This window comes from Zalophus californianus, chromosome X, assembly GCF_009762305.2.
Source record: "Zalophus californianus isolate mZalCal1 chromosome X, mZalCal1.pri.v2, whole genome shotgun sequence".
NCBI classification, from domain to species: domain Eukaryota; kingdom Metazoa; phylum Chordata; class Mammalia; order Carnivora; family Otariidae; genus Zalophus; species Zalophus californianus.
In genome coordinates, this window is record NC_045612.1 from 41,580,369 (window position 1) to 41,602,588 (window position 22,220).

At 35.7% G+C, this 22,220-nt stretch overlaps 1 protein-coding gene across 1 annotated transcript in view; it reads left to right on the plus strand.

The window, feature by feature from the left end:
- The window catches only part of LOC113930469, a 119,471-nt gene extending 99,416 nt beyond the window's left edge, over positions 1-20,055 (plus strand). Inside the window, exons 6-7 of the mRNA XM_035725433.1 lie at positions 19,495-19,598; positions 20,007-20,055. Of these exons, the coding sequence (XP_035581326.1) occupies positions 19,495-19,547 (53 nt within the window). The 3' untranslated portion in view covers positions 19,548-19,598; positions 20,007-20,055. The remainder of the gene's footprint in view (positions 1-19,494; positions 19,599-20,006) is intronic.
- Positions 20,056-22,220: the final 2,165 nt, after the last annotated feature.

The following is a 22,220-nucleotide window of genomic DNA, read 5'->3' on the forward strand; positions in this document are numbered from 1 at the left end:
TTGTCTATCACCACAATATTCTTCCCTTGTTCTCCTCACCGTTTCAGAAGTTCCACTTCTTTGTCACAAGTGCTGGGACCTTATTCCATGTCTTTTGCACACTCCTAGCTTTGTCAAACAGCATGCTGAGGTCTTGAACTTATCCTGCTCTCCCACCTTTCTGCCAGCCCCAAAGCTAGCCGAGTTACGAACCCCCACACGTCCTTCTCTGAACTTGGCTCTTCTTCCAACTTTCTACCTTGAGCTTTAGCCTTTAGTTGGGCTTCAGTGGCCAGCTAAACTGCCCACAGTAGAGGCCAGCCCACTGCACTGGCCATTTGTTTCCCCTGCTTTTGCCACAATGCACTATGTGTAGTTACTTAACACAAGTGCATTAGACCAGCTGGTGTTTTCAGGGCATCCCCATACTCACACATGGCCCACAAGCCTCTAACAAACAGGCCACCCCTGTCCACATAGAGGTTGAAGGCCAACCCAGGATTTTCCCTGTAAATGTCTTTTTCCCAAGATCCATTTCTTTGGTCTCCTGGCTGGCTTGCCAGTTATTGGTTTGTAAGCTTGGGAGTTCCTCGGGTGAAATTTGAAATTGGCTCCCGGATATGGAGGGCAAGAAAAAATGAAAGAAAGCAGCAGACTGCTCCAGATTGGTAGGCTGAAGGTTTAATAAGCAAGGAAACTTGTATTTGAGGCTTGTCTTGGGTGGCTGAAAGAGGAGTAGATCTCTGCACCCATCCACCAGAATCTTAAAAGTTTATGTAGAGGCCTTAAATGGGGTTCAGTTACATATCCAGTCTAAATGCTCTCAACAACACATTACTCTCTCTAGGTCACATCCTTGAAATGGCTCCTAGTGCGAGAACAGTGGGCACCATGCAAATTCCAAGGACAGGAGAGAAAGTGAGGAGCTTCTGATTGCCCGGGTCTAGCTTGTGGGTCAACCAGCAGTCACATTCTCTTGATGACCTTTTCCAAAAAAGATACACTCACATGGACACTGACATATTCACTCCTTCACACAAACTTGCTTAAACATTTAATCACATGAGCATGCTTATAAATGTACTCACACAGGAAAACAAATATATACACTCAGATGCTTCTATACACCCTTCGTTTTCATATGTGCATTAACTTCAATATATTGAGGAGTCGATTCACATACACACTCACACACAGACATACCCACATTTACCATGAAACTCAAGCATTCACTCACATGTAAATAAGCTCACAAGCACTTCCACTCATGTGGTTATGTTACATTCACAAAAGAATTCTCACAAGTTAAGCTCACACAGATGAACCCTGTATACATTTACTGCCTTATGTGAACATACTAACACTCATTCATATGCTTGCAAATTTTAGGTATGAGCTTGAACACACAAACATTTACTTCAACACTCAAATATCGTCACACCGACAGACTCTCACATGTATGGGTTCACATATTCATTTTCCTGAATGGTCATGCTCACAAATAAGAACACACACATTTGCTCACATTAACACACTTAAAATTCACTCACTTAAAATACACAGTGACCAAATTACTCCCACACATAGACATACGTTTCCACTGCACACTCACACATTCAGTGTAAAACAACCAGTGAAACAAACTTGCTCTGCCCTCACTCTCATGCACATTATCATACATACACTCATGCACATGAACAGGATTACAGAATCATTGTCACAAACAGGAACATGCTTATGTATTCACTTGCATATGAAGATGATCACACTGTCCAAGAAGATCACAGATTTACTCAATACATACAACCACATTTGTTTACATACATACTTACAAATTACTATAAACAGTCCCCTAGTAATAAGATCACACAAATGTACACACTCATTATGCATGAACATGATAGCATGCACACATATACTTAACAGAAGCTTTCATGGTCACAGATACTCATTTAAACACACATATTTACACAATAATACACTATCCGCCACCCACTGGCTGACACACACATTGTGACACGCAGAAATGCTCACATACATACATACACTCACATATTTAATCACTAACAAAACACATGTCCACTCTCACTCAAATATGCTTCTAAATTCACTTTTATACACAGACATAGATATATGGACATGCACACATTGACATATTTATTCTTTCACCAAAATATGCTCAACTAATTCAGTCATATGAACACGCTCACAAATTCACTGACATAGGGATGCAAATACATACACCCAGATGTTCCTGCTCATCCACGCACTTTCACCACCACATCAACAAAATCTCAAACAGAAACATGCTCACACAGACACACACACACAGATGTTCACACTTCCCAAGAAGTTTAAACATTCATTCATACTGAGATACACTCAAATACACATGCACATGGTCACCAATCACTCAAGTAATATACTCACACATTAATAAGCTCAAGCAAATGAATATGATACATATTTACTCACATGAATATGTTATCATTCACACACATGCTCACAAATTTATACATACAAAAGAACACACACATTTTTTTTAATTTTATTTTATTATGTTAGTCACCATACAATAGAACATACACATTTACTTCAACATTCAAATATTGTCACACTACCACACTGTCATGTCTATTTCATTTATTCACTCTCATGTATAAATATGCTCACGTTTGCACACATTCATAGGTTCATTGACAGTAATACAATTTACTCACTAAAAACACCCATATTGCCAAATTTAATCATTCTCAGAGACATACATACATTCACACCCCTGTGTATACAATTTTACCCACACAAACATGCCTACACTGCATTCATTCACAGCATTATCACCCACTCACATAAACAGTCATGGTCACAAAGTAACTCCTACACAAGACACATTTATTACTGTTAAACAAATACTTTCACTTACCCATGCAAATTATTGTTATGAAAAGTAACATTTCACATATTCACTGGCATGTGAACATGCTCTCACTCAAGAAAAAGCTCACATCATCACTTCCATATGTAAAATGTATCCACTTACATCATACACAATGCTTATATATTACCTCACTCAAATCTACTCACACGTTAAAAAGATCACATAAAAATACACACTCAAGTACATATGAGCATGCTAACATAACCAAACGCTCACACGTTCATACAGATGAGCACACTAAAATACCTACTTTAAACACATAAACTTACATACGATATAACATTCTTGCCCATGAATCAACTCACATATAAATCGTCACACACATTCTCACATGCGTACAGGTACCAAAACATTTGAACACTCACTAAACACATGCATAATTCACTCACCCACAAAAACACGCTTACAAGTTTACACATATGTAGATGCATTCACCATGTGCACATTGACACATTCACTCAATCACATAAGCATGCTCACAAATTCACTCACGGGGACTCAAATATGTCCACTCAGATGCCCTACTCAGCCCTTCACTTAGACATGCATATTAACATGCTCATAATCAGGAGGATAATCCCTATTCACTCACACATACACTAATCATGAGGCTCAAACTTTAATTCACACATATACATATTCACATGTATTTATACTCAAATGCTCATGTTTTACTCACATGATATACTCACACATTAACAAGGTGAGGCAAACATGATACATGTTTATGTACCCAAACCAAGATGGTATCATGCAAACATGCTCAGAAATTCATGCACATGCATGAATGTACAAATATTTACTTCAATGCTCAAATATTGTCACATTCACACTCATGTATAGGTTGGCATGACCACTCACAAATGTACATGCTAAAGTGTGTGTGTTTGTGTGTATGAATATATATATGCACATCCTCATACATTCACTCACATTAGCACACTTGAATTCACTCACTGAAATGACAGACAAGTTTCCTATCACACATACACTCATACACTCCAATGCTCCCGTTTACCCAATCTCTTCACATATATTAGCATACTCCCAATCAGGAACATGATCACATATACTCTTGCACACAGATATGCTTATGATCACCACAAAGCTCAAGCATTAATACACGAGTAAACTCACTTGCACTCAGCCACATGATCATATTGCATCCACACAGTACACACACACATTAATATGCTCACAAAATGAACATAATACACATTCATATACTCACGTGAACATGGTATCATCCATGCATATGCTTACAAGTTAATGCATACACATGAATACAAACATTTCCTTTACACTCAAATGTTCTTCCACTACTACATTCTAAGATGTATACAAAGTATACATGCTCACATATATGCACAGGATCACACATTAACCCACATTAACATGATTATAATTTATTCACACCAATGAACATATGAGAAATTATATATGTAGACATACATATATTCACATTCACACATCCCTTCACACAAATATGCCACAACTCAGTGACTCACAGAATTATTACTCATTTACACACATAATAAAAAATCATTTGTATACCATCACCATATAAAGTTTATATATCCACAAACACACATTCACTTACACATGCAAATTATCATTGTCTCAAGTGGAAACATGCTTACATATTCACTTGCACACAAACATGCTTACAGTCACCAAGAAGTTTAAAAAATTCACAAAGCCATAAAATACTTAAATTCCTTTACACACACACACACATTACCTTACTCAAATATATTCACATGTAAACAAGATAACAAAAGAAACCCTTTATACACTTGCTACACACAAACATGCTAACATGTCTGCACATGCTCACAATTTATACATACAATGAATATACCAAAATAGTCATTTACACACAAAATTTTGATCACAGTGAAACACCATGAATAGGCTCACACACTGTTACACAGACAGACATACATACACACACTCACATGTTCATCACTCACAAACAAGTTTAAGCATCCATGCACTGAAATATGCCCACAAAATCACTCAGATTCACAGACACATAAACATTCAGACACATCCATGGACACATTCACCCCTTCACACAAACATGGTGACATTCACTCAATCACATGATCATGTCCACAAATTCATTCACACAGGAACTCAAATACATGTACTTAGATGTTCCCATTCACACATTCACTTATACATGCATATTAACATTGTGAAAATCAGGGACATGCTTACATGTACACTCACACAAAAACATGCTCACATCCACCATGAAACATACACTCTGAAACACAAACGCTTATGTCAACATTCAAATGTTGTCATCCTAACACCCACTCATATGCATAAATTCACACATCCATTCTTATGAATGTATAGTGTTCAAGTATATTCACACAATCAAACATTCTCTCACTCATATTAGCATGCTTATAATTTACTCATTCAAATGCATATACTGACAAATTCTCACAAATACACATATTAACATATATTCACATTTAGATGCTCATTCACATGTACAAAATAGTTCATATCTCACTCACATAAGCATAATCATGAATTTGCTCATACACTTGAAAGTGATTACAAATTCACTCACACTACAGACACACTCACTGCATTTATAACACACACACTCTCACATTCACTTTCCCACATAAATTACCTTTGTTACAAACACAACATACTTATACTCACTTGCAAAAGAATGCACTCACACTCACTAAGAATCTTACCAATTCACTCAGTTACATAAAAACACATTCACTCACACACATGCTCGCTATTCAAATATAATCATACATTATCAGGATTACACGAAAAACGTAATTATCTGCTCACTACTCACTGGTATGCCAACAGGATTTCACATGCTAACACATGAATTTATAGAGATGAGAACACATAGTCACTTTATGAACACAAATTTACACTGAGTATCATACTCACTTATGAATAGGCTCCCACTTAAACTCTCATGGAAAGACATGCCCATGTGTATACACATGCTCACACTTTCACTTATAAAACATGCTTAGCTATTCACTCATTCAAATATGCCCAGAAAGTCACTCACATTTAAAGACACATATACATTCACACACACACAGATACATTCACTCCTTCACACAGATGTGCTCAAGCATTCCCTCAGTCACATGACCACGTCCACAAATTCATTCATACAGGGACTTCACTATAGAATAGACTCAGGTGCTCTCACTCACATTTACTTACACATACTACATTAACGTGCTGAAAATCAGGAACTTGTTCACATATACACTCAGATCTATCAAGCTCAAATATTCACTCACAGAAGAAAATACACTCAGATGGACTTACATTCTTATGTTCATTCATATTTCACCTAGATATACTCACCTGTTAACTAGCTCACTGCAGTGAAACTAATACACATTCACTTACATAAACATAATAGCATGCACATGGCCACAAATTTAAGAGTACACTTGAATGCAAATATTTGCAGCAATACTCAAATATTGAAATAATAACACTCTCAGATTTATAAGTTCACATATTTACTCTCACAAATGGACAAGCTCACATATATGCACACGCTCATTCACTCACATTAACATGCTTACAAATCACTCACACATACTGGCAGATTTACTCACACATATACATATACTAGCATACAATCACACTTGGTGACTCAGAGTTCCCATACTCACACAAAATGGCCCCCACCTCACTTGCTCACATGATCATAATCACAGATTCACTTAAAAATATAAACATAACTACAAAATCATTCACACTCTAGATATACTCACTTTATTTATACATGCACATTCACACACACTCAGTTACACCTACAAAATATCATTGTCACAAACAGTAACATGCTTATGTATTGAATTGTACATGAACATGGTCACACTTTCCAAGAAGCTCACAATTTCATTTATTTACTTAAAAACCATCACAGTCACTCCCACACACATGGTCACAAATTACCTCATTCAAATATGTTCACACATATGCAAGGTCACACAAAAAACACATTTACCCCCTCACTACTCACAAATATGCTAACATACTTGCACATACTTACAAATTCATTCATAGAGATGATCACAGTTAAATATTCACTTTAAGCACACAGATTTATACCTAAAATCATCCACGAACATGCTCACAATACAGTGTTACACAGAGATATGCTCATATACATACACGTCCTCACATATTGACTCACTCCCTAAACACACTCAGGTTTGCCCACAAATGCACTCACATTCAAAAACATATATATTCACATGCATGTGCTGGCACCTTCACTCCTTCATAGAAGCATGCTGAAATATTCCCTGAATCTAATGACCATACTCACAAGTTCACTGACACAGGGACTCAAATTATATACACTCAGATGCTTCCTGATGCACTTTCACTTACACATGCATGTTCTTAGAATCAGGAACATGCTCACATAGAAACTTCTACACAAACATACTGACATCCACCATAAAGCTCAAACATTTGCTCACAGAAGAAAATATAAGCACTTAGACTCACTCACATTATCTCACAGAAATATACACACATATTAACTAGCTCAAGTTCAAACAATGAACCTGATACACATTATGTCACTCACATGAACATGCTAATACCCATATTGTCAATAAACAATTGTACCATATGGAGTTTAACAGGCAGGGAAGGCTTTATTCACAACTGTTGTAATAGGGGAGAGAGACTATTGCAATAGGGGAAAAATTAAATTCAACTATATACAACAGAGAAAGAGGATTTATGGCCAACAGGGAGGGTGATGGAGTTAGTGATTAGAAAATTACTAAGAGGAACTTGGTTAGGTATTGTGTTAGTTTATTTTATGTGTCCACTTGGACTAAGGGATGCCCATATAGCTGGTAAAACAGTCTTGGTGTGTTTGTGAGGATGAGTCCAGATGAAATTAACATTTTAATTGGTAGACTGAGTAAAGAAAATTGCCCTCACCGATGTAAGTGGACATCATCCAATAATTCATTTAGGGTCTGAATAGGACAAAAACGTGGAGGAAGGATAAATTTGCTCTTTCCTTGAGGTGGAACATCCATCTTGTCCTGCTCTCAGTAATTGGCACTCTTAGTTCTTGGGCCAGACTTGAACGAGGAGTTACACCATAGGCCCATGACTCTTAGGCCTTTGGACTCAAACTAGGACATACTCCCCTGGTTCTCAGGCCTTCAGATTCAGGCTGAATTGCACCACTGGCTTTCTTGGCTTTCCAGCTTGTGGACAGCAGATTATGGGACATTTCAACCTCTATAATTGCCTGAGCTAATTCCTATAATAAATATTTATAGCTAAAGAAAACAACCAATAAAATATCTATAAAGGTAGATTATATAAGGATATATATAAAATGTATAGATATCTAGATATCTATTTCTAGATTATATATTCATATAGATATATAGATGTCTTATCCCAATATGTATAATATAAATACAAAGTTATATCTATCTATGGATATGGATATATGAGATATCTATATCTTTCTCTTTCTATATGTATATTTATTGGTTCTCTTTCTCGGGATAACCCTAACACAGTGACAAATTATACATATAAACATACAAACATTCACAGAGGGACTGGGGAAGGAAGGGGGGTTGAACTTGATTAGATATCAAGGGGAGGGATGGAAAACTTGATTTGAATATGAATAATGGGGCATTCTCACTCAGCTGGCTTAGAAGGAGTCACTCACATACATAGACATACTCAGATACACTCATTCACACATAGACACATTCTCTCCATATAGATATGCTCATTCAATCATACGAGTATGCTCACAGATGATCTCACACAGTGACACAAATAAATACACTCAGATGCTCCCATCACTCATTCACTTCTATATGCAAATTTACATACACATAGTTAGGAACATTGTTAAACATATACTTGCACACAGACATGCCTCAGTCATCATGAAGCTGAAACTTTCAATCTCAAGTAGATTCACTCACATTCACACACTCACATATTACTCACACAAATGGTCACACATTAACAAGTTCACAAAAATGAACCTAGTAAACTTTCATTCACTCACACAAACATGCTAACTTTCATGCACATGCTCAAAAATTCACATGTACACATAAACACAGAGCAACATTTACTTGAACAAACAAGTCACACAAACGCACTCTGACAAGTATAAGTTCACATATTCACTTTCACAATTGTGCATGCTCATATTCATATACATGCTGACATTCACTGACTCACCTTAACCTGATTATAATTAACATAGTGACAAATTATACATATAAACATACAAACATTCACATCTGCATACTCACACATTCACACAAATATGCTCACACCTTCATTCATTTAAGTGAACATGATCATACATACACTCAAATGAACATGCTCACAAATTCACATACATAAAGATATACACACACTGACATACTCTTTCATAGAAATATGCTCAAATGTTTACTGAATCACATAAACATACTCATAAATTCACTTACATAAGGACACAAATATATACACTTAGATACGCCCATTCACACATTCACTTACACACACATAATGATCACAAACATGAACATGGTCACATATATACTCACACAGAAAGATGCTCATAATCACCAAGAAGTTCAAACATTTGTATGTAGATGCACTCAAATACACTTACACTCACTGATCCCTCAATATGGTCACACATTAACAAGTTCACACAAATGAACATGATCTTCACATACAGATATACTAATATCCATGCATATGCTCACAAATTCATGCATACAAATGGATACACAAATCACTTGATACTCCAGTATTGTCACTATAATACTCTTTCAAATATGTAAATTCCCATATTTCTTTTCATGAATGTGCATGCTCACATATATCCAAATGCTCTCATATTCACTCATTCACATTAACATGTTTAAAATTTACTCAAATAAATATACTAACAAGTTTATCACACATAGATATACATACATTCACATTTGCATGCTCACATATTTACTCTTTGAAAAAGTATGTTCACAAATTAATGTATTTACATTAGCATGATCACATAGTCCACATCCAGTCACTTGCATGAACATGCTCACAAATTTACTCCAAAACATAGATACATTGGATACACTCACATGCTCACACTGATAAGTTCACTACATTACACAAACTGCTCAAACATTCACCCAATCACAGCATGCTCACCATTTCACTTACACAGGGACACAAATATATACACTCTGCTTCAATCTTGTATTCAGTTACGCACACACTTGGTTGACAAACAGGAACATGCTCATATATTTATTTGCACACAAATGCACTCACACTCACCAAGAAGACAATCATTGATTCACACAAGATACACTCATATGTCCACATTTCACTCACAGAAATATAGTAATATGTGAACCATCTCACACAAATATATTACACACTACTCACTCAAATGAAGATGCTAACATCTATGCACATGGTTACAAATTTAGGCATAGTCTTAAGCAAACACAGATATTTACTTCAATATTCAAATATTGTCACTCTAACATACTCAGACATGTACAGGTTCACATGATTCTTATGGATGTACATGCTTGTGAATATACACACAGCCATTCATTTACTTATGAAACATGCATATACCTTCATTCACTCACATGAGCTTTATCACATATTCACTTACACACACGTAATCACAAATTTGTTCACACAACAGACACATTCATTGACTTTATATGCACATTCAGTTAAGTGTGCAAATTATATTCACAATGTAAATATATTCATTCACACATGTAGAGACATCCTCACACTTGCCAATAAGCTCACATTGTAAATACATTCACTCATACACATGCTTATACTTTCACACAATTATACTTTTACAAGATCACACAAAATGAACACACATACACCTACATACACATACATATACATCCACACACTCCAAAATTTACTCATACAGATGAACACACACAAAAATTCACTTCAGCACATAAATATACTTGCAGTAAAACACTCTCAGCCATGCATAGGGTGTAACACATTCTCTCTCACACATGTACATGCTCACATACACAGGTTTAACTCATTAACCCATCCTTATGAACTTGATAACTTATTTACTCACACTCATAAACATATTCACACATGTACCCACACATCTTTAAAGTTATTTATTTTAGAGAGAGAGGGCATGCATGCATGTGAGTGGAGGGAGGGGCAGAAGGAGATAGAGAGGGAGAGAATCTCAAGCAGACGCCCTACTGAGCATGGAGCCCGATGCAGAGCTCAATCTCACGACCCTGAGATGATGACCTGCATTGAAATCAAGAGTCAGATGCTTGACCTACTGAGCCACCCAAGTGCCCCTGTACTCACACATTTAACATTCACACAAATTTGTTCTAACATTCTCACACACATGAAAATACTCTCACTTATTCACCCAAATATACTCACCTACAAAGTCATCCACACATTTACTCACATGTATCTACACTCTGACAGATTCACTCATACATGTAAAAATGCTTTAAAATTCCCTCAGATATATTGATATCCCCAGATATAGTCATTTACAGGTGCTGATGCATCAAGTCACAGTCACATAATTATATGCTCTTATGTAAAATGTGCTCACTGATCACCAGTGCATATACATGCTGAAAAATACATTCATCAAATTTTACAAAAAGAAAAAATTGTGTACATGCTCTCGTTCACTGATTCATTTACACAGCACACATTGAGTCACACATACATGTTCACAGATTTTTCTCATGCACAAACACATTCACATGCATGTGCTATCATCTTCATTCATACAAATATACCTACATATTAACAATCTTACAGAAAAAATGTGATGCATATTCACTAACACACGTGAACCTAACATCCGTGTATGTGTTCACAAATTCATGCATACATATAAGCACACAGTGTTTACATAAGCACTCAAACACAATAAAACCTATCAAACATTAATGAGTACACAAATTTACTCATACATAGACACCTTTACATATGTTAGTACCCACATTCTCCCCCATTCATTCACTCACAGAAACCTGCTTAAACCTTTACTTACAATAGTAAGATTACATATTCACTCACTCACATGAACATAATCACAAAGTTAATCACATTAGTGGAAATATACATTCACATGTACACACTCATGCATTCATTCTTTCACACAAACATGCTCAGACATTCACTCAATCATATGAGCATGTTCACAAATTCTCTCATGCAGGGTCACAAGTCTGGGCGTTCAGATGCTCCCACTTACCTGTTTACTTACAAACACATTAATATACTCACAACAGGAACATGCTTATATATAGCCTCATACATGTACATGCTTACACAAAGAAGCTCACACATTCACCCACATGTATAAATAAATCCACATTCACTCACACAAACATGGTTACACACAGTTTCATCTATCTACATGCTAACATACATGCAGATGCTCACAAAGTCACTCACAGCTGAGCACACACACATATTCACTTAAATCCACAAATTTACACACAAAACACCCATGAACAGGTTCACACATACACTATCACACACATGCTTATGCCCACATACATACACAAAATCACACATTCCCTCATTCATAAAACAGGATCACACATTCACTCACACAAACATGCTCAAAGTTTATTCACATACCTGGATATAGGTACGCTCATAAGCACACATTGACACATTCACTACTTGGCACAGAAATGCTCAAGCATTTCCTCAGTCATATGTGCATGCTCACAAATTGACACACAGGAGACACAGTTATACACACTCAAATGCTCACAGCCATATTCATTTACACATATACACCAACACACTCACGACAGCAACATGCTCACATGTTCACTCACACACAAACATGCTTGCACTCGCCATGAAGGTCAAACACTTCAACAAATAGGTACACTCACATACACTTACATGCTTACATTTCCCCTCACAAAAATATACTAACACATGAACAAGCTCACAGATGAACATGATATAAATTAACTCACACAAATATCATATCTATACACATGATTACAATTTAAGTATACACTTTCACACAAAAAATTTACTTCCACATGCAAATATTATACATTAGCCTACTTTTGGATATGAACAAATTCAAATATGTCATCTCACAATGGGCTTGCCCACTGACACTAACTGCCTCACATTTTGTCCCATTCACATGAATATGCTCACACATTCACACATACACAAGGCACATTTACATATGCTTTTTTACACACGTATTCCTTCATGCACATACATTAACATACTCCCAAATAAGGATATGCTCAGACATTCAAAATAATATGTTCACACTTTCCATGATCCTCTCATACAGTTGCTCAGACATGTATATACAGTCACATACCTATGCACATATTCACACATAAATACACTCAAACATGAAGAAGCTCATACTAATATACATGCTTATAAATCCATTCTAATAAGGGACATGGTCACATACATTCACATGCTCATGTAATCTCTCACTCACATGACCATGCTCAGAGATTACTCATATTCATAGACACACTTGCATATGCTCAATCACACACACACTCACTTAAATATATAAATATACTCAAGTAAACACTCTTTACATGAAAATGTTCACATACACTCACACCCAGATATACTCACACATTAACCCACATATGTTAACACACCCACAGTTCACTCACACATGAGCTTACTTAACATTAATATGTTTACATATTTGCATGCTTATCCATTCACTGACACACAGGCATACCCACAAATTCACTCACACAGATATCTTCCCACAAAATCATTTGCATACACTCATAGCCACTCACACTCCCATTAACATGTATACATGTACAAATATGCTCACTCTATACTGACATACATGCTAACACACTTCTCTTACACAATCAAACACAAAAACATGCTCACAAACACGAAAACACACACATTCCATGACTCACATTAAATTGATCACACTATCAAAGTATAGCATCCATTCTTGCTAAAAAAATATCTCAACAAAGTACGGATGGAGGGAACATATGTCAACATCAGAAAGGCCCTATATGAAAAAGCCACAGATAATATCATCCTCAATGGGGAAAAACTGAGAGCTTTTCCCCTAAGGTCAGGGACAAGACAGGGATGTCCACTCTCACCAGTGTTATTTAACATAATACCACAGGTCCTAGCCTCACCAATCAGAAAACAAAAAGAAATAAAAGGTATCCAAATCAGCAATGAAGAAGTCAAATTTTCACTATTTGTAGACTACATGATACTCTATGTAGAAAACCCAAAAGACTCCACCAAAAAATTGCCAGAGCTAATACACGAATTCAGTAAAGTCACAGGATACAAAATCAACACACAGAAATCTGTTGCATTTCTATACACTAATAATGAAGCAGCCAGAAGAGATATCAAGGAATCAATCCCATTTACAATTGTACCCAAAACCATAAGATACCTGGGAATAAACCTAACCAAAGAAGTAAAAGATCTGTACTCTGAAAACTAAGACACTGATGGAAGAAATTGAGGATGACACAAAGAAATGGAAAGACATTCCATGCTTATGAATTGTAAGAACAAATATTATTAAAATGTCTATACTACCCAAAGCAGTCTACACATTTAATGCAATCCCTATCAAAATGCCACCAATGTTTTTCACATAGATATAACAAACAAACCTAAAATTTATATGGAACCACAAAAGACCCTGAATAGCCAAAGCAATCCTGAAAAGCAAAGCTGGAGGGATCACAATTCCAGACTTCAAGTTCTATTAAAAAGCTGTAGTGATCAAGACAGTATGGCACTGGCAAAAAATAGACACATAGATCAATGGAACAAAATATAAAACCCAGAAATGGACCCACAACTGTATGCTCAATTGATCTTTGACAAAGCAGAAAGGAATATCCAATGGGAAATAGTCTCTTCAACGAATGGTGTTGGGAAAACTGGACAGCAACATGCAGAAGAATGAAACTGGACCACTTTCTTACACCATACAAAAAAATCAAAATGGATGAAAGACCTAAATTGAGACAGGAAACTGTCAAAATTCTAGAGGACAACACAGGCAGCAACTTCTTTGACATTGGCTATAGCAACTTCTTACTAGACGTGTCTCCTGAGGCAAGGGAAACAAAAGCAAAAATGAACTATTGGACTTCATCAAGATAAAAAGCTTCAGCACTACAAAAGAAACACTCAATGAAACTAAAAGACAACCAACAAAATGGGAGAAGATATTTGCAAATGACATATCTGATAAAGGGTTCGTATCCAAAATCAATAAAGAACTTATCAAACTCAATACCCAAAAACCAAATAATCCAGTTAAGAAATGAGCAGAAGACATGAATAAACATTTTTTCCAAAGAAGACATCCAGATGGCTAACAGACACATGAAAAGATGCTCAACATCACTCATCATCAGGGAAGTACAAATCAAAACTACAATGAGCTATCACCTCACACCTGTTAGAATGGCCAAAATTAACAACACAGGAAACAACAGGTGTTGGTGAAGATGTAGAGAAAGGGGAACCCTCTTACACTGTTGATGGGAATGCAAACTGGTACAGCCACTCTGGAAAACATTATAGAGTTTCCTCAAAAAGTTAAAAATAGAACTACCCTACATCCAGCTATTGCACTACTGTGTATTTACCCAAAGGATACAAAAATACAGATTTGAAGGGACACGTGCACCCTAATGTTTATAGCAGCATTATCTATGACAGCCAAATTATGGAAAGAACCTAAATGTCCATCTACTGATGAAAGGGATAAAGAAGATATGAGATATATACATATATATATAGAATAGAATATTACTCAGCCATCAAAAAGAATTAAATCTTGCCATTTGCAACAACATGGATAGACCTAGAGTGTACTATGCTAAGGGAAACAAGTTAGAGAAAAACAAAAGCATATGATATCACTCATATGTGGAATTTAAGAAAAACAACAGATGAACATAGGGGAAGGGGGGAAAAAGAGGGAGGCAAACCATAAGTGACTATTAACTAGAGAGAACAAACTGAGGGTTGACTGAGGGGAGGTGGGCAGGGGATGGGCTAAATGGGTGATGGGTATTAAGGAGGACACTTGTGATGAGCACTGGGTGTTATATGTAAGTGATGAATCATTAAATTCTTCTCCTGAAACCAATATTAGATTATATATTAACGAACTAGAATTTAAATAAAAACTTGAAACAAAAAAAAAAAACCCACCAAACTACAATGAGATATCACTTCATACCTGTCAGAATGGCCAAAATTAACAACACAGGAAATAACAAATGTTGGTGAGGATGTGGAGAAAGGGGAACCCTCTTATTACTTTTGGTGGGAATGCAAACTGGTACAGCCACTCTGGAAAATAGTACAGAGGTTCCTCAAAAAGTTAAAAATAGAACTACCCTATGATCCAAAAATTACACTACTACGTATACACCTGAAGTTTACAAAAATACTGATTTGAAGGGATACATGCACCCTGATATTTATAGCAGCATTATTAATAATAGCCAAATTATTGGAAGAGCCCAAATGTCCATTGACTGATGAATGGTTAAAGAAGAGGTGGTATATATATGGAATGGAATATATCTATATCTACATCTATATATATCTATATATATACATGCACACACACACACACACATATATATATGCAATGGAATATTACTCAGCTATTAAAAATAATGAAATCTTGTCATTTACAATGACATAAATGGAGCTAGAGTATATTATGCTAAGTGAAATAAGTCAGTCAGAGAAAGACAAATACCATATGATCTCACTCATATGTAGAATTTAAGAAATGAAACAGATGAACATAGAGGGGAAAAGGGAGGGAAACCAGGAAACAGACTCTTAACTATAGAGAACAAAGTGAGGATTGCTGGAGGGGAGCTGAGGGGGTGGATGGGTTCACAGGTGATGGGTATTAAGGAGGGCACTTGTGATGAGGACTGGGTGTTTTATGTAAGTGATGAATCACTAAATTCTACACCCTGAAACTAATATTACACTGTATGTTAACTAACTGGAAATTAAATAAGAACTTGAAACTACAAGAAAATAAAATAGAATAAAAAAGAGAAAAATAAATTGATCACCCTATCACACATGTACACAAATTTGCTCACAAATTATTCACACACAGATGCATATACACTGACACCCACATACTTACATACAGTCCCTTACAACAACATGCTCATGCATCATTCACTCATACAAACTTGCTCTCATATTCACTTACCCACATGAATTGCTCACAAATTCATTTACATACATTGTTACATCTACTTACACTCACAATTTCACACATAATCACTTACATGGGCATGCACAAAAATTCACACACACATATTCCTCATATGCATGCACACATACATTCCCTCACACACATTAACTCAGACATTCTCATGTATTTGGTCACAAATGAACATGCTCAGATTTACCATAAAGTTCCCCACGTTCACTCATACACATAGATACACTCACATGACCATGCTCACATATTCACTTTTACAAATATACATTAACAAATTCAATAAGTTGACATGCTTATACATTCACATATACAAACACGCTAATATCCTTGCACATGCTAACAAATTCAGTCACATATACTAAAATGTACATTCACTTAAATACAAAGTCACATTTACACATTTTCACATGTGAAGAGGTTTATGCTTTCAGTCTCACACAGGCATGCTGATAAACATGCCCATGCTCACACATTCACTCACTCTCATGGGTGTGCTCACAAGTTTACTCTCACACACACTAACATATACACATGCTTACACATTCACTCACACAAGTAAACTAACCTGCTTACATATAACACATACATGAAAATCCTTATTCACCCACACACCTAAATATGCTTACATAAATGAAGTCATTCATGTAGTTATTCCCATACATCAATATATTGAGACATTCATTGACCCACATGAACATACTCAAGGTTAATTTGCTCACACTCATATTCATTCACACAAACATGCTTAACAATCCATTCACACACTAAATATTGTTCCACATTATCATCATGTACCCACACTCACACTTTCAGTCACACTTGCACATTAACAAGCTCACAAATATAAATATGCTCACTATTTACTTAACACACATCTACATGCTCACACACATGAAAATGCCCACAAATTCACGATTTTAGTATACAATTATGTGGTATATGTATAGGAATTGCATTAACCTATGGTCACTTTGGAGACAACTGACCTCTTTACTATGTTGATTCTTCCATCTCACAAACCTCTTTGTATGTCTCTCCATTTATTGAGGTCTTTGATTTCTTCCACAAGAATTTTGTAATTTTCAGCATGTAGACTAGTACATGTTTTCTTAAATTTTACATAGGTGTTGTATATAAAAAAAATTGCCTGGTATCTGTCCCACTTACCTGGCCTAGAGCTTGTAAAACCCTTGGAATTTCCCAAGTGATAAAAATATCTTTGTTATTCATGAGTTCCTTATATCACTCCTGAGGTTTTTCAGTGAGATGATTCAGTATGGTAGCTGGTCACCTTATAGGATATGTGATTTGCAAATATTTTCTATTCTGTGGGTTGCATTTTCACTTTCTTCATGGTGACTTTTGATACACAAAAGTTTTTTTTTTTAACATTGACGCATTGACTTTTTTATTGTGGTAAGATATGCATGATATACAAGTTGCTATTTTAACCATTTTTAAAATTTTTTATTGTTATGTTAATCACCATACATTACATCATTAGTTTTTGATGTAGTGTTCCATGATTCATTGTTTGTGCATAACACCCACGGCTCCATGCAGAACGTGCCCTCTTTAATACCCATCACCAGGCTAACCCATCCTCCCACCCCCTCCCCTCTAGAACCCTCAGTTTGTTTTTCAGAGTCCATCATCTCTCATGGTTCGTCTCCCCCTCCGATTTCCCCCCCTTCATTCTTCCGCTCCTGCTATCTTCTTTTTCTTTCTTTTTTTGATACACAAAAGTTTTTAATTTTGATGAAGACCATTTTTTTTTTATTGCTTGTGCTTCTGGTGTCTTATCTAAGAAACCATTGCCAAATCTAAGGCCATGAACATACACTCCTATATTCTCATAATATAGTAAGAGTTCATGGGTTTAACTCTGTCCTATTTTGAGTTAATTTTTGTATCTGGTGTGAGGTATGGTCAGATTTTATGCTTTTGCAATTTGATATGTATTTGTCTTAGCACCATTTGTTAAAGAGATTATTTCTTCCCGTTAAATGGTCTTGGCACTCTTGTTGAAAATCAGTCGACCATAAATGTATGGGTTTATTTTTGAATTCCCATTCTTTTCCACTGATCTATATGTCTGTCTTTATGCCAGTACCATAGTGCTTTGATTACTGTAGCTTTGTCATAAGTTTTAAAATTGGGAAATGTGAATCCTCCATGTTTGTTTTTCTTTTTCTTTTTTTCCCCTGGGAAGCGTCTCTTTCTTTCCAACTGTACATGAACATGAAAGTATTTTTAACTCAGTAACTCAGTTCTTCTGGAAGACATCTTGTGCCCATGAGGGGAGCCAAATTAAAGGTGAGTAGAACCAGAGCCCTGATCCCACCATACCTGAAGTTTACATCTAGACTTTCTGTTGTATTAGTCAGTACAGTTCTTTTGTTTAAGCCACTTTAGGTCATGGTCCTGTTTCTTTATCAAGATTGTTTTAGTTATTTAGGGTTACTTATAAATCCAAGTGAATTTTAGTACTAGCTTGCACATTTCTACAAAAATGGCCACAAGATTTTTATAAGTATTGCATAGAGTCTGTAGGTTAATTTAGGGACAATTGCCATTTTAACAATATTATTTCCCAATCCATGAATTTAGATGTCCTTCCTTTTATTTAGGCCTCATTTAGTTCAGCCATGTTTTATCATTTTCAGTATACAAATTTTGTCCTTCATTGGTCAAATTTAATCCTAAGAATTTTATTCTTTCCAGGGCATCTGCATGGTGCAGTCTGTTAAGCCTCCAACTCTTGGTGTCAGCTCAGGTTATGATCTCAGGATCATGAGATGTAGCCCCACATCGGGCTCTACACTCAGTGTGGAGTCTGCATGAGACTTTCTCCCTCTGCTCCTCCCCACCGCACTCACTTGCTCTCTGTCTCTCTCTAAAATAAATAAATCTTTTTTTAAAAAAGAGTTTTATTCTTTCTGATGCTATTGTAAATGGAATTGCTTTCAGGGATGCCTGGGTGGCTCAGTTGGTTAAGTGTCTGCCTTTTAAGTGTCTGCCTTCAGCTCAGGTATGATCCCAGGGTCCTGGGATCAAGTCCTGTATCAGGCTTCTTGCTCAGTGGGGAGCCTGCTTCTCCTTCTGCTTTCTGCTCCCCCTGCTTATACTCTCTCTCTCTCTCACACAAATAAATAAATAAATAAAATCTTTTAAAAAATGGAATTGCTTTCTAAATTTCCCTTCTGGATTGCACATTGCTAGTGTATAGAAATAAAATTGATTTTTGTGTGTATCTTGTATTCTGCCACTTGCTAAATTCTTTTATCAGCTCTATTAGTTTTATTTGTGAATTGTTTAGTTTTTTTAAATATATAACATCATGTCATATGCAAATATAATTTTACTTCTTTTTTTTCACCTATCAGGATGCCTATTATTTCTCTTCTAATATCTGAGTTCCCAGTTCAATGGTGAGTAGAAATGGCAAAAGTAGGCATATTTATGTAGTATACTACTGATTGATTTTTACATATCAAACAATTCTTGCATTCCTGGAATAAATCTCACTTTTGATATGTTGCTGCTAGATTTGGTTTATATTTTTTGAGGATTTACATTTATATTAATAAAAGATATTGGTCTATAATTTTATTTTCTTGTGTTTCATCTAGCTCTCATATCAGGATAATGCTGGCTTCATAGAATGAATTAGGAAGTATTCCCTCTTCTTGCAAATTTTGGGAAGAGTTTGAGAAGAATTGATGTTCATTCTTTTATTATTATTATTATTATGTTAATCACCATACATTACATCATTAGTTTTTTTTCTTGAAATTTTTTATTGTTATGTTAATCACCATACATTACATCATTGGTTTTTGATGTAGTGTTCCATGATTCATTGTTTGCATATAACACCCAGTGCTCCATGCAGAATGTGCCCTCTTTAATATCCATCACCAGGCTAACCCATCCTCCCACCCCCCTCCCCTCTAGAGCCCTCAGTTTGTTTTTCAGAGTCCATCATCTCTCATGGTTCATCTCCCACTCCGATTTCCCCCCTTCATTCTTCCCCTCCTGCTATTGATGTTCATTCTTTTTTAATGTTTGTTGAATTCACCATTGAAACCATCTGGTGCTACTGGTCCTGGGCTTTTCTTTGAAGGCTTGTGGTTACCAATTCAGTGGCTCTACTTGTTCTGTTCAGATTTTCCATTTATTTTTGACTTAGTTTGTTCATGTGTTTCTAGAAATTTATCTATTTCATCTAGGTTGTTACTTGTTGGCATTCATTTGTTTATAGTATTCTCTGATAATCCTTTAATTTCTGTCAACTTTATGGTAATGGTCTCACATATTTGATTTAGAGTTTGAATCTTCTCTGTTATTTTTGTTGTTGTTAGTCTAGGTAAAGGCTTGCCAATTTTGTTCATCTTTTCCAAGAACCAACTTTTGGTTACATTGATTGTCTTCATTATTTTTCTATTCTTTATTTAATTTACCTCTGCTCTAATCTTTATTATTTCCTTTTTTCCTGCTACATTTCGGTTTAATTTGCTCTTTTTCTAGTCCTTAATGAATAAAGTTAGATTATTGACCTGAGATCTCTCTTGTTTTCAGTGTAGGGAACTGCAGCTTTAAATTTCCCAATGAGCAATTTTTGCTGCATCTCATCAGTTTTGATATGTTGTATGTTAATTTTAATTCATCTCAACATAGTTTCTAATTCCCCTTGTGATTTCTTATTTTACTTATTGGTTTTTGAGTATATTGCTTAATTATCACATATTTGTGAATTTTTAATTTTAACTCCTATTTATTTCTAGTTAATTCTTTTGTGATCAAAGAAGATATTTTGTATGATTTTGACTTTTAAAAAATTATTTTGACCTACAATATGGCCTACCCTGGAGAAGGTTCCATGTGCACTTTAGAAGATTATACATTCTGCTGTTGTTGGGTGGAATGTTCTGTATA